Source organism: Grammomys surdaster, unplaced genomic scaffold (genome assembly GCF_004785775.1).
Source record: "Grammomys surdaster isolate TR1022 unplaced genomic scaffold, NIH_TR_1.0 372, whole genome shotgun sequence".
Taxonomy (NCBI): domain Eukaryota; kingdom Metazoa; phylum Chordata; class Mammalia; order Rodentia; family Muridae; genus Grammomys; species Grammomys surdaster.
This window is the reverse complement of record NW_021604791.1, coordinates 11,161,620-11,175,614: the sequence shown is the minus strand read 5'-3', so window position 1 is coordinate 11,175,614 and position 13,995 is coordinate 11,161,620. Positions and strand designations below refer to the sequence as shown.

At 37.9% G+C, this 13,995-nt stretch overlaps 1 protein-coding gene across 2 annotated transcripts in view; it reads left to right on the top strand.

Annotated features, from left to right (window-relative positions):
- Window positions 1-10,047: 10,047 nt before the first annotated feature.
- Gabrb1 (gamma-aminobutyric acid type A receptor beta1 subunit) overlaps window positions 10,048-13,995 on the top strand; it is a 394,680-nt gene continuing 390,732 nt past the window's right edge. The window contains exons 1-3 of one of the 2 annotated variants that reach the window (XM_028780796.1): window positions 10,048-10,198; window positions 10,375-10,466; window positions 10,872-10,939. In XM_028780796.1, coding sequence (XP_028636629.1) covers window positions 10,119-10,198; window positions 10,375-10,466; window positions 10,872-10,939 — 240 coding nt within the window. In that variant the 5' untranslated portion in view covers window positions 10,048-10,118. The remainder of the gene's footprint in view (window positions 10,199-10,374; window positions 10,467-10,871; window positions 10,940-13,995) is intronic. The other variant, XM_028780797.1, reaches the window with a different exon arrangement.

Below are 13,995 nucleotides of genomic sequence, written 5' to 3'. Positions count from 1 at the left end.
TAAAGAAATGTTCAGTGTCCTTATTTCATCAGGGAAATTCAAATCTAAATGGTGCTGAGATTTCGTCATATAAACTTCCCTGAAGGGTATAAAAATGGCTAAGATAAAAAAAAATACTCAAGTGATGGCACATGTTGGCAAAAATGTGGAGCAAGGGGAACACGCCTCCATTGTTGGTGGGAGTGCAAACTTGTACACCCACTTTGGAAATCAATTTGATAGTTTCTCCGAAAATTGGGAATAGTTCTTCCTCAAGACCCAGCTATACCACTCTTGAGCATATACCCAGACTATGCTCCACTGTACCACAAGGACACTTGCTCAACTATGTTCATAACAGCTTTATTCATAGTAGCAGAAACTGGAAGCAACCTAGCTGTTCCTTCAACTGAAATATTGATAAAGAAAATGTGGTATACTACACAATGGAATACTACTCAACTATTAAAAACAAGGATATCCTTATATTTCTGATCATTAAAAAAATTATGAGAAAGGAACTGACTGTGTTGTCCAGATCTTTTGCATCTGTATCTACATCTGTATCTGAAGGATAAGATTACAGGCTTGTGTCACTATGATCATCCCCTCTTGTTTAATATTGTTATAATTAAGGTGTTGGGAAATTATTACACCTAATCATTAAATGGATGTACCAACACTTCAGTGGGCTATGGAACCACTATATATTTCTGAAGAAAATAAAAATATTATTACAAAATGCTCTTCCCTTCCTACTCTGAAATCATTTCTTTTTGCTGGGGAACAACTTACAACAATAATGTCCCATGGTTTCAATGAAAGGAGGCCATTTTTTAAAAAAAAAAAACAATATGATATTCTCTCTGACTGGTTAGAAAAATTAACTTTTAATAAATAATATGAACTATAGTTAAGGATGAAGTTGAGAATGGTGGAGTGAATCTTCTGTATAAACTCTAGGAGAGGCTGCTGAGAGTCCTGGAGGTAGTGATACAGAGAGGCTGTGTGGCAGCTGAGTGGTGTCTTTTGCATGTTGCATACTTTCTGTATCTCTTTCTAATTCTCAGGTTAAACTCGAGGGCTGTGGTGTTGTCAGATTGTTAAGTTTTCTGCTCATGTTAATACTGAACACGCCTAAAGGGTTCATCGTTTGATGGATCAAAACTTAATGAAAAGCAGTATGATTATGGCAAGTATGTTAAATTACATTTCTTTCCAATGATACCTAGCCAAGGGTCACATTAGTTATATCTGTGCTCAATCCCAGGAGGGAGGGGACTGAAAATGAACATGTTCTTAATTGAGAACTGTATCTCAGGGCTCTACTAAAAAGTATATGCTGAAGACTCCCACAAGGGTTATGACTAGAGACTGTGTTAGGTTAGGACTAAACTCAAATATTGAAATAAGAAACACATTGCAAACTAAAAGTAATATATAAATCAGGAAAGAACAGCTATCATCAAGAAAAAACTTGCAGTATATAATGATTCATTTGTAATGCTCAAATGCACACATAAACACACACACACACACACACACACACACACACACTTTTCTCATTTTAATCATTGCCTGTGAAATATTGTCCAGACATGTAACTTTTTCCCAATACTAGTAATTGAACCTAGGGCCCAGCATATGCTAGACAAATGTTCTACCACTGAGCTATTCCCGATCCATTTTTTATCTTTACAGCTTTTGAAACAAGGTCTTACTAAATTATTCTGGATGGACTCAAGTTCATCCTGAAGCTCAAGAAGGCTTTGAAGTTGTTCCCCTGGGCTTCAGCCTTCCTATTTCTTGGGACTAAGAACCTCTTCTGACACTCAGCTTCTTAATAACTTCATATTCTCATTGTGACTATATCACAAAGAACAGCAGACCAAGTACTGATACTATGAATAAAGCTGCTACGGACATAGTTGAGCAAGTGTGTTTGTGGGATGGTGGAGCATCCTTTAGCATATTCCCAGGAGTAGTATACCTGGGTCTTGAAAGAAGGACTATTCCCAATTTCCTGAGAAACTGTCAAATTGATTTCCAAAGTGGTTGTGCAAGTTTGCACTTCCACTAAATTTGCACAAAATTTTATGTAATGAGTTGAAATTTTGGAGGAGTAAACCCACAAATTGTTTTTTTTGTTTTTTTAAGAAGTTCAAAATATGCTTAGACTGGTTGGTTATTCTTTTTTAAAATTCAAATGGTTAATTTGCTTTTAAATTCAAATATTTGGGTTGAACATTTTAGTTTTCAATATTAGAAATCTTTACTTTTATTATTTATACACGTTTTCATTTTTTTTCTGTTTTAAGAATCAATTGGATATTTCTTTCTAGCAAACAACCAACTTATGTTTGAATTTCTAATGTTTCTGGTTCTTAATAGTTAGAAAAAAACCATTATAAAAATGTTAGTAATAATGTCGATTTAAAATTATGGAATCTAGCTTCTTTGTCCTTTGTCTCTTTCTGAGTGTTTTATAGAAAGTATATGTGTTACTCAATTTTAAGAAGGGATATTTCTTTTCCTTAAAAATATTTTATATTTTCAATTCTAATATTTCATTCTAATATTGGTGTAGTTTAAAAATCTTGGCAGCAGAAATAAAAATAGTTTGAAAGTGAAAAGTACTCTTCCTATGACTTTGCAATCCTCTTGAGCTCATAGGAAAAACAACATCAACTAATCTGGACTCCTCAGAGTTCCCAGGGACTAAAGCACCAAACAAAGAGTATACATGAACGGGTCCATGACTCCAGCTACATATGTTGCAGATGATTGACTTATCTGGCATCAATGGGAGAGGAGGCCCTTGGTCCTGTTTAGACTCAATGCCTGTGCTTAGGGGGGATGCTAGAGGGGTGAGATGGGTGTGGGTGGGTGTGTGTGGGAGCACCCTCTGAGAGGCAAGGAGAAGAGAGGATGGGGCCTTTGTGGAGGGGAGACCAGGATGGAATGGGAGTTTTGCTGGAGGAGAGACCAGGAAGAAGGACAACATTAGCAATGTAAATAAATAAAATAACCAATTTGTTTAAAAAGTGAAAATGTACTCAAGGTGATGTGCAGACACACCTGCATTCTTATCTTATGTGCACATGCACATGTGCACATGCACAGACCTTCATGTGTGATGATCCCTCATTTTTTTATAACCAAAATAACACTGAATTAGTAATGCAGTCCTTTCTTTCATATTGGAGGAAATCTCCTGTTTTTTAGTTCGAAAGCATTTGGGTGGCGCCCTTCCCATGATCTCCAGTTGTCTTTCAGAAACTGTAGAGTGGGGCAGGTAAAGCTTATGGGACCCTTTACTTCTGAGCTTGTTACTCACAGGAAGTCACTCTTCTCATCTGATCTTTTATAGACCTCGACAAAATCAAAACAGTTTAGAGATGTTAGCTATAAATGGCATAATACATGATGAAAACTTAAAGTAGTTCTTGGCTCGTGGCAAATGCTCAATAAACTCAACACACACTTAAGAAGTATATGTATGGTACTCAAACTATCTGCTTCTTCCTTCTTCACAACCTGTCAGTTTCACAGCATTTTCTCTAAGTGATAATATTTTGATCTGTACCTCTGGCCTATATAATCAGAGTAAATTCTTGATTTATACTTTAAATTTTCCACTCTTTTATAAATAATGCCTTAAAAGTCTATTTGCTTACCATTTCATTTTGTGTCAAAATTTTTTCAGTTCATATTTATGACATTTTTTTTACAGGAACCAACTTTTCTGCTGGAAGAATCTGTTGAGCCAACACTTTCTCAGTTCTTCTATGTTTAGAAGTTAGTTTCTAGTGTTAACACACTGGAGTGCTACTTGGTTAGAGCACAGAGCTCACACTTGGACACTTGCTGTGATTTTTAAGACTTTTTACTGTCTTCTGGTGCTAACTTTGCTGATAATAAGAATGCCAAGTTATTCCCTTTCCTATGTAGATAACTTATTTTTCTCAAAAGTATCTTGGATTTTTCTGTGCCCAAGATGTTCTGAAATTTCACTAAAATATAGCTAATTAATGCTGCTTAACATTCAATGAGCCCATTCAATCATAAAACTAGTAATTTTTGTTGTTTCTGGGACATTTCTAAGTTTTAAATTATTTCCTCACCCTTTTTTCCTCTCTGATTTCTTGTTATATAACTCCTTTTATAACTTTGGTTCTCTTTTCTTCTTGTTCAGTGTATCTTTCTTCTTCCTCTCTTCCTCCTTCTCCTCTTTCTTCTACTCCTCTTCCTCTTCTACTTCTCCTCTCCATCCTCCTTCTCCTCCTTATTCATCTCCTCCACCTTCTTCCTTATTTTTCCTCCTTTCTCCTACTCCTTTTCCTCCTTCTCTTCTTTCTCCTTCTCTTCTTCCTCTTCCTTCCTCTGTCGATACTTCCTCCTTCTTCCTTCCTCTTCCTCCTCTTTCTGCCTCTTCTCCCCAATGCCTCCTGCACAATTATTTGATTCTATTTATTATCTAGCTTACTAACATGCTCTCTAATTACATCATTTGCTTTCTATATGGAATTTTTCTGTCAGACTTGGCATTGCATTTCAGTGTCATCGGCTCCTGTCTGTTTTGTGCATGTCTGCTCCCAGCAACGTGTTCTCTTTGTTATGCATTCTCTAACTCAATCACACTCACTTTGAAGTATTCTTACTTTCTTGTAATGTAATGTAAGGTTTTTATTTTATGACATTTATTTCCTTTTCTTCATGGTCACTGTCTTTATTTTTTGGTGACCTTTCATTACCTATCAACATTTTTATTTGAGAGTTTTTATTAAATAGCATTTACCTTTTTGAAGCAAATTTTAAACCTTTCTATGCCCATGTTTAATACATTTGCAAATCCAAGAAGGGCAACTCACCAAATACTTTATCCAATGTGTATTCAACATTAGTATGTTATATAAAAAAAAATGGCACGTGACTGATGAAAGTAGAGTGCTATTTGAAATGTTTGATCATTGTTCTTTAACTTCCAAAGAAATAATGGTTTCTTAGCTTTGATTTCATCCCCCCAAAAATAACTAGGTAATTCTTCAAGTAGTAACACTTTTGCTATATCGTTTCAAGTACAAATGGATAGATTAATTCTCTATTTTTAAAAATAAATGAAAGAATTTAAACAGCAGCCAGATAGAAATGATAAGAAATTGGAAATGTGGACTTTAGATGCATATTGAGGCAGATGGAGAAAATCCAAGGGCTTGGTTGGCATGCCAACCAGCAGTCTGGATCACACTAGCTCAGGGTTCAGGGTCAACCACACATGGGTGAGTGTGTTATTTCTCATCACCGACATCTCCCAGTCCTTCTTCACTGCACATTCCTGCCTCTACTGGAAATACAACTTCTCTTCAAAGCTCCATCAATTCTACTTACTGTAACACCCTCAATTTTAAGACCTTTGGTGATGCTTCTCACCTGGCTTAGCCCCTCACCAGATCACATTTCAGTGTGCTACAGTGTCTAAGAGAAGGATTTAGCTCTATTAAGGCATCTTCTTTATACTTTAGGGCCACATGTAAAAAGAATAAATATTCTTCCCTAGTATTACCTTCGTGTTATATACTGGTTGCTTGGATGTTTTTACTGTTTTATCATTTAATTTTGTATAATTTCAAACCACATCCTCCCTACATATACACTTGGTAAATGAATGGGGAAATGAATAAACACAAAGCCTTCATGTTAAACACAAAAAAAAATTATCCACCAGATGCCAGGAAATCCCAATTTAATATTTTGTCTTTCAGATGATGCTACACACTAAACTTTTTTTAAAAATGTTTATTTGTATGAGTATGCTATAGGTATCTTCAGACACACCAGAAGAGGGCATTGGATCCCGTACAGATGGTTGTGAGCCACTGTGTGGTTGAGGGGAACTGAACTTAACTTCTCTGGAAGAACAGTCAATAAAGAGCCATCTCTCCAGCCCCCTGACACTAAACTTCATTCTATGAAGCAAGACGAAAAGTAGATTCTACTCAGCTTTTATAGCATTCTGAAGTTTTGCATTTTATCTTTATTTTTATCTCTACTTGTCTTAAAATTTTGTATATGTAACAAAGTAAAATACTCTTTTATGAATAATAAGTTTCCTTATAGACTTCCATTGTATTTAACCTTTTATGCTTTACCAGACCATTCCTCAAGCTTCTATATGTGCTTGTGCTAGTTTTTCTTATCTTTACACAAGACTCAAACAACAGAATATTATCATTTTTATAGGTTAAATATGTTTCTATACCCTAAAGCAAATTTCCTCAACTCTATTGTATGTATGTATGTATGTATGTATGTATGTATGTATCTATCTATCTATCTATCTATCTATCTATCTATCTATCTACATCCAAATTTGTCTTGGCTTATTCTGACCTCCCACTTTTGCATTTAAACTTTAGAACTTCATTTTCAATTGCTATTTGAATTGCAGGAATTTTTATTTAACTTGTTTGTTCTTTATAAGCATAGATAAAATGTTACAATTTTCAGTTCTTACATTTTCCTCATCTCTCTCTCTATTTTCTTTTTTTTTCTTTCTTCCTGTTTTTCAGCTTTTTTCAGATCCATTTGGTACTTTTGAAGTTACTGTAATACAATAGTTTTTCTTATGTTTCCTTGTTATTGTCTGTCTAAAGAAATATTAAGAATATTTGTTAACGTTTTGTGAATGTGTTTCTAATTACCTTTATTTTAATTTGGATGCTAGTTTTTAAAGTTCTTCCATTTTCTTCTAAGAGGTTGGACAGAAGGAATTAGAACGGAGCTTGTCAATGGCCTTCAGGGCTTCAGAGACAGATTTTTTTTTTTTAAATTGGGTTGAGCTCTGAAGGGAGAAAAAGGTGTTGGGAAGAAACAAACAACTTCACAAGAGAAGGAAGTGTTGCCTTTTTTCAGGCTGTGAGGGGAAAAAAAATCCCCAAAGCATCTGGATCAATTATTAACTTATTTCTTTTTAGTTTTTAAGGTTTATTTATTTCACAGTTCCGAGACAACTCACAAACTCTATATATTCAGTGCAACATATCTGTTTTTAAATTAGTAAAGTGTGAAGAGGGGAGATTAAATTTAGACTCCTAAAACGTCAAGGAGAAATGCAGTGTATCAAAATGCAGGTCATTAACGTCTTGCATAATGAGTAAAGCAGTATATATGATTCTTCCATGCCCAGTGACCAGCACAAGTAGGAGATTTGATGGGCTTTAAGATACTTATTGTTTTTAAGATGCAAACTAATCAGGAAACCAGATAATTTCAAGAGTGTGAAGGTCTGGGAAACTATTTTCCCAGAGACCCTCCTCATACATAATGGACTAAGATAAACTAGGTTCTGTCTTCAATAGTGTTCCAATGATAAGTGGTGACTATCACCTGAAATGTTACGATAAAACATAACTCATACCATTGACACATGCTAATAAAAATGAAAAAACTATCACATGATTTCTTAAACTGTCCTTTTATCTAAGCAGAAAGTATAATTTAAAAGCAAAATCTAGTAGGATTGATCTGGCAGAAGCATGCTTAACACTAGGGTTAAAGTATCCAAATTCACATCTTGACTCTAGGGTGAAGTCAAGGTTATTAAGCAGACCTTGCTAAACAAATGATACTTTCTACCGGGAAAGGATTTTGGGATTTTATAACCAATTAGAAAGTGTGCATTCTAATGAATCTTGTGCAAGTTAAATGAACAGCCACAGTGAGCACCAAACAGTTTTCTTTTCTGACTTGCGTATGTTTATAACCTCCACAGGTGAGAAGGGAAATTGAACACTGTTTTGTTTACTGCTATACCATCAGCTCCTAGCACAAAGGCTGGCACCTACTAAATGTTCAGTAAATATCTAAGGAATAAATGCACAGCTAAGGAATGTGGTAAACGTGTAAGTGGCTTGTGTTCCACAGCGTGGCTTTTGCAGAGTTGTACAGAACAGAGATTCCCTGTTTCAGCAGAGCTTTGAGATGTGAATAAATTTTCTCTTTTACCCATTAAAAGAAGATCCATATATGTTTGGAAAACAAATTGACATCCTCTCAAGCAGACTTAAGGAATCTGAGACTTAACGTTGAGGGTTGAGGATTTTATGGTGCTCAAATATGTGAAATTAATGTTACTATACCTTTTTTTCTTTTCTAAGAATGTTAAATTCAGTACATGTTGAAATGATTGTACAATTGTTTAAGGACCATTCATTCATATGTACCTAGCTCCTGACTCTTGGAATCTTTTGATGTCTCTAGTATACTTTAGGAAGAGTGTACCTGCTACTTCTCTCCAAGCTATACAGTATCTTATTTTATTTCCTTCGGCAGTAACTTCCTTGTCTTCTTGTTTCCCTTATCTAATTTTTGCTTTTATGGTCTCTGCTATATAATCCGAAGAGTAGCAGTGCCCAAGGATTCTAGGTTAAAGTGTACATCCCACTACTTGTTAGCAGTGTGACATTAACCACTGGTTTCAGTAGTCTAGAGCAGTCTCTTCATTGTCCCTATTCATGTGCTTTGCAAGGTTTGGATGAGAAGACCCCTGTTGTGCGCATGAGAACAAGGGATAGCCAGTGGGAAATGTCAATTATCCTCATCACAACTGTTCTATCAGAATTTTTTTTTCCTCTAAAATCCAACTCTGGCCATCCTTGTTTAAATATTCAGTGTCTCCCTGAATTCTAAGTGATCTCCTCAACTTTCTTCTACATCCTATCACCCACCGTCAACTTCTTCTCTCCCCTCTCTACGATAGATCTCTTCTGCATACAGTTATACAAATAAGCTTTCTAGTCTATAAGATTTGGTACATACTGTTTTCCCTCAAGAAGAATTTCCCTTCCTCACCAGGCAAAAGCTTTCTATTCCGTCTATTTTCTCTCCTCCTCTAAGATAATTTCTGATGCTTCTTGGTATGATAATAATTCTGCAGTCTATACAGACAATATAAGGATGAAGTGATTTTTTTTTTGCTTATGTTTGTAAGCAATTTGTGAATTTCTGTAGGCTAGAAACACTCTTAAGTTTACTCTAAGTTTCAGAATACCTAACATCAAATGAAAACTTGATACATGCTATTTAACAAAGGACAAGAGCCTATTCCGGAGTCTCCAACCACCTAACATGTTTTAGTGATATTTATTGAATTGCATTTACTAACTTTCTTTATTTCAAAGGAGATTGGTTTCTCTTGAGCTGCATAATGCATGTTAGACCTAGGATGTTCAGTGTTCTATTTAGGGATCACCAACAGGAGTTAGCACACTGGCAGTTATAAGCAAGAAGTTTGGGTGACTAAAAAACTACAAGATTTGCCAGCAAAGGTCATGGAAAAAGAAATTCGTTGCCAGGGTTGCCCATCCTTCTTTCCTTCACTTCCCATTCCAAATTACTCATGGAGATGAGGAAGAAAGATACAGCGTGCATTTAAAAGTTGGTCAGCTCTCCCTCTCCTCCTAAACCCCACCAAACACTACAGCAAGCCTGCGGCTGCCCTGGTTACCTCAGAAGAGGATGAGATTAGCAGATTCCCAAACCCTCCCTGCCTTTTCCTCTGCTCTCCCAGCCCCCCACTCCTTTTCCGGGCTGTCGCTGCCCACTCCCCTCTCCAGCACCCTCCCCTCCCCTCCTCTTCTACAGGCAACCAGAGAACCACCTCCAGACTTCTTGTTCTAGGACCTCTGTAACTGTCAACAAAAGATGCCAATCACAGACAGCCTTAGCCAGATCACTGAAAGCTCAGTTAAAAAAAAATTAAGAAAGAAAGAAAGAAAAAGAAAAGAAAGGGGAAGGAAAAAGAAAAAAATATAAGCTTAGGACAGGAGGGAAAGGAACTCAGCAAACCACAGCGGGAAAACTGGGCACACGCAGGCAGGCACCTTGGCTCCTTTGCATAGAGACAGCGGGTTGTATTTGACTACCAGGAGAACGCGGAGCACCTCAGACAGGAACTTTAAAGGGATTGAAATCTGTTGCCTGTTCCACTAGGAATATTGTTTGCAAGGCACAAGGTGTCTTTTGGTAGTGAGTACCCTCTGCGCATGCGCAGGTCCATTCGGGAATTACTGCCCAGCCGCCGACTAAGTTGCATTCCTTGAATCTTCGCAGAAAAGACAATTCTTTCATCAGAGTTAGTAATGTGGACAGTACAAAATCGAGAGAGTTTGGGGCTTCTCTCTTTTCCTGTGATGGTTGCCATGGTTTGTTGTGCACACAGGTGAGCTGCCTGCTTCAATATCTCCTTTTTTTTCCTCCCCTTGGTGTTTTTCTTTTCTTTTTTTTTCCCTATGCCTGCTGGATCATGTATCTTGTTATTTGGTGGTAGATGTGCCTGGGTCTTTTTTATGTCTGTTTGTGATCATTCTGAATACGGTCTCTACTTCTTCCCTTCAGCTCCAATGAACCCAGCAACATGTCATACGTGAAAGAGACAGTGGACCGACTGCTCAAAGGATATGACATTCGCTTGCGGCCGGACTTTGGAGGTAAAGCTTCTTCATTTTTTTTTTCAACCTGTAACCTATCCCTAGTTCACCTTTTCTGTCAGATATAATGCTTCCTTCCCCATTTTACCATTTCTTTAAACATACAATACTACGCCCTGCACACACACACACACACACACACACACACACACACACGCACTATATCCAGTCTCAGGTGGACGTATCCTCAGGCTGAGCTGTCCCTCTCCTCAAGCCGACACACCCTCTGCACTGTCACTGCATCACGCGTGTGCCCACACCTGTTTTCTCGGGCTGTCCCCTACAATGGGAAAGGGGTAGGGAGGGAGCCTGGTTAGTCTGTAATAAGATCAGGGAAGCCCCCAATGTCCCCTCAGCTCCCTGCCACTCAAAGACTGTTTTTGCTGTGGTCCACCTCCCCGGCAGGGCCCCCGGTGGACGTCGGGATGCGGATCGATGTCGCCAGCATAGACATGGTCTCGGAAGTGAATATGGTGAGTGTGGCCTCCCCAAGGGCTTGGCGGCCGGGCCGAGCTTACGCAGATGCGAAATGAACCTGTCCCTGTCCTCTGCTTTTCATTGGTGGTCACCTCGGCCCTGGTCCCCAGGGTCCCACTCCACGCGTACGCCCCACTCCAGTACACACACTGTCGGTTGCCCCATAGTTTGTATTTTCCACACACACAGGCTACCGCAGTGCTCCTTAGGAGACGTACTCCGCACTATTTTGGGAAGGAAGGGGGACTGTTGCGCTGGTGGATTGTCTGGGGCGGAGTCTGAGCCTTACTTTAGCCGGGTCTCCCTGACTGTCGGGATGTGCAGGGCACCATCTGCCGGCAGCCAGGTGGCGTACACTGGGGTCTCCCCCGAACCAGGAGTTAGCAGCCAGCTATGCACCCCGCAAATCTCCACAGCTCCAGCAACCTGAAAGCCCCAACCCACCCAGCTCAACCACTAGGATGACAGAGTGCACAAGTGTCCCTTCCCTACCACAGAATCCAGCGCAGTGTGTGGCAAAAGCAACAGGCTGAGATCAGGATTGCTAACAGCAGAAGTGACCAAGATTGTTTCTAGGCATTCTGGACCCATGCGAGGGCTCATGTGTTTGTCTTCCTGAAGCTTGCAAGTTTTAAGTTGGAGGAGAATCATGTGGCTTTGCTTTATTCTAGAAACCTGAGCAGAAAAATAGAGATCTGATGATTAACAGGACTGAGGTGGGGGGCTGGATTAACATACTCATTAATTTAAAGGGATCAACACTTTACCATAGGTCCTTCCTTCCTTCCCCCTCTGCTCATCTTCATAGCATGTCTTTTCTCTGGGGCTGTGGTAAAGGGATTCAAGTCAGAGCAACCTCGTCTGTTGTTGGTTGTTTTCTTTCACCCTGGGAAGCCCTTTTCTAGTTGTGAGAGTTCCAGGGAAGGAAATGCCTGTTGCTTTTCTAGAACCCACCACCCAGGGAACAGTCAACTAGATTGACAGGAAGAAAATGCCATCTTTATTCCGCTCCAGAAAGAGAAATAATTCCAGTAATAGAAATTTAAATTTGCTGAGGAACTGGGATCCTTTCGGATTTTCTCTCCGCAACAGTTATTGTTGTTTGTTCCATTCCTAGTGAGGTATTTTTTTTATTGTCATAGGCTAAAGTTTAAGAATTTTCCTTTCCTCCGTTTAGATGATGCCAGGAAGCAATGAATACATTTATAGATCTTTCAGTGGGTGGTATAAGGATAAAATGTGTGGTGGGGGGGCAGATTTGAAGCACCCACTGTCTTAAATGGCTTATTTAAAATGCTATTTTATAATGTCTCAGTTTGTATCAAATAATATTTTCAAGTATTTTTCGACTACCACATTGAAAACGAAATCCATTTTTCAAATTTGATTTTAAAAAGTGGATTTTTTTTTACTAAGCAAAGACATTTAAGAGACTAATATTCTGTTTACATGCATGCTATTGCCACAAAGCAGCTATTTACAAACATTGAGAAGAGCACCATACGATGTGCCTACAAAACTGTGGCCCATGATTATAAATGCAACCGGATACATTGGACAATGTATTAGCTTAACAATTAGTGTCAATGCAGACACATTATGATAGCATTTTCCTGTTCAGTCATTTATATGATGTCTTGTAAATATCTCCATAGATCATTTATGATAGAGGATATTCAGAGATCTCAGAAGGCAAACTGTGCCTCTGTCAGTGCCCTATGTCACTGTGTTAGGGTACTTAGATTTCCAGAACTGCAGAGCCCTAAGGTGGACTCCCAACATCAAATACAGACATGCATGCATGCACATGTGTGTGCAGCCCATACACAGGCATTCCCACACGATCTATATAAATTGTTTTTTGCATTCTTTTAACTATATTATAAAATATATTCTTTTATATATTGAATATATAAGCTGCACAACAAGAAGCTCTGCCTCGTCATTGAAATGAACTCATATCCAGGCTGAGAAGGGCCACATATAAATGTAGCATACACCACCCCGTAATGACTGAACAGTACAGCCTGCTCACTACTCCATGACATGTGCACTTCTTTGTTCTTTAAGTAGTCATTCATAGATAAGCCTCTGATAATGCTCTTTACCTAAATACTCATCGTGTTTCATCGTGACATCAGAGACATAGGCAAATAGTGACTACTGAAAGCTGGAAAATTAGAAACCTCACTTTGTGTATTCTTTCCCTTTTAATGAGAGCTACTGACAAGACTCAGGTTTAATTTAGTGGTTCATCTATGACAAAGGGCTGAAATGAGTATGCTGGAAATGACTAAGGACAATGGAAATTCAGAGAGTTTTTTTTTTCTTTTGAAAAGTTGAGAGGATGCTATGTACAGAACAGGGATAGTTACTCCTACACTAACCCCTTACCAAGAAGAGAATTCTCTGAAACATGCTTTGGACACAAGGAGTAGAACTGAAAGTCTATGGGAAATGGGATTTTTAGCTTGTTTTAAAGCATGCTTTTGTACCTTGATGAACACTAATTTACATGTGATGGGAAAATGTCTACAAATTGAAAATAAAATAAGAATTGATAATAAAATAACACAACTAGTAGTTAAGGAAATGTAGGTTAAATCCATTACTACCACATTGCTAATTAATGTTCACATTTTTGGTCATTATTGTTACAACCCATTCTATGGCCAGGAACATGGCATGATAATTATGCATTAAATTAATGGGTTGGAGAACGAGGGCTCTGTTAATTTTTGTCCCTTTTGTGCTAGTCTAAGTAAAATATATTTCAAAATCTGTTTGTAATATTAACGATTTTGGAGGCTAATATCATACCAAGACTACTTTCTAACTAATGTTAGATTTAAGGATATAAAATGTTGTACCAAAATTAAGGAAAGAAAAAGAAACCATTATGGCAAAGACTATCTGCCAGAAATCCTAAGATTTGTTACTGTGGTTACATTATGCTGCACAATTGGTATATTTTTATGTATCAGTTACAAATTAATTTAAGTAAAAATGAAAAAAACAACTCATTTGTTCTGAGCAGTGAATTTACCATTAG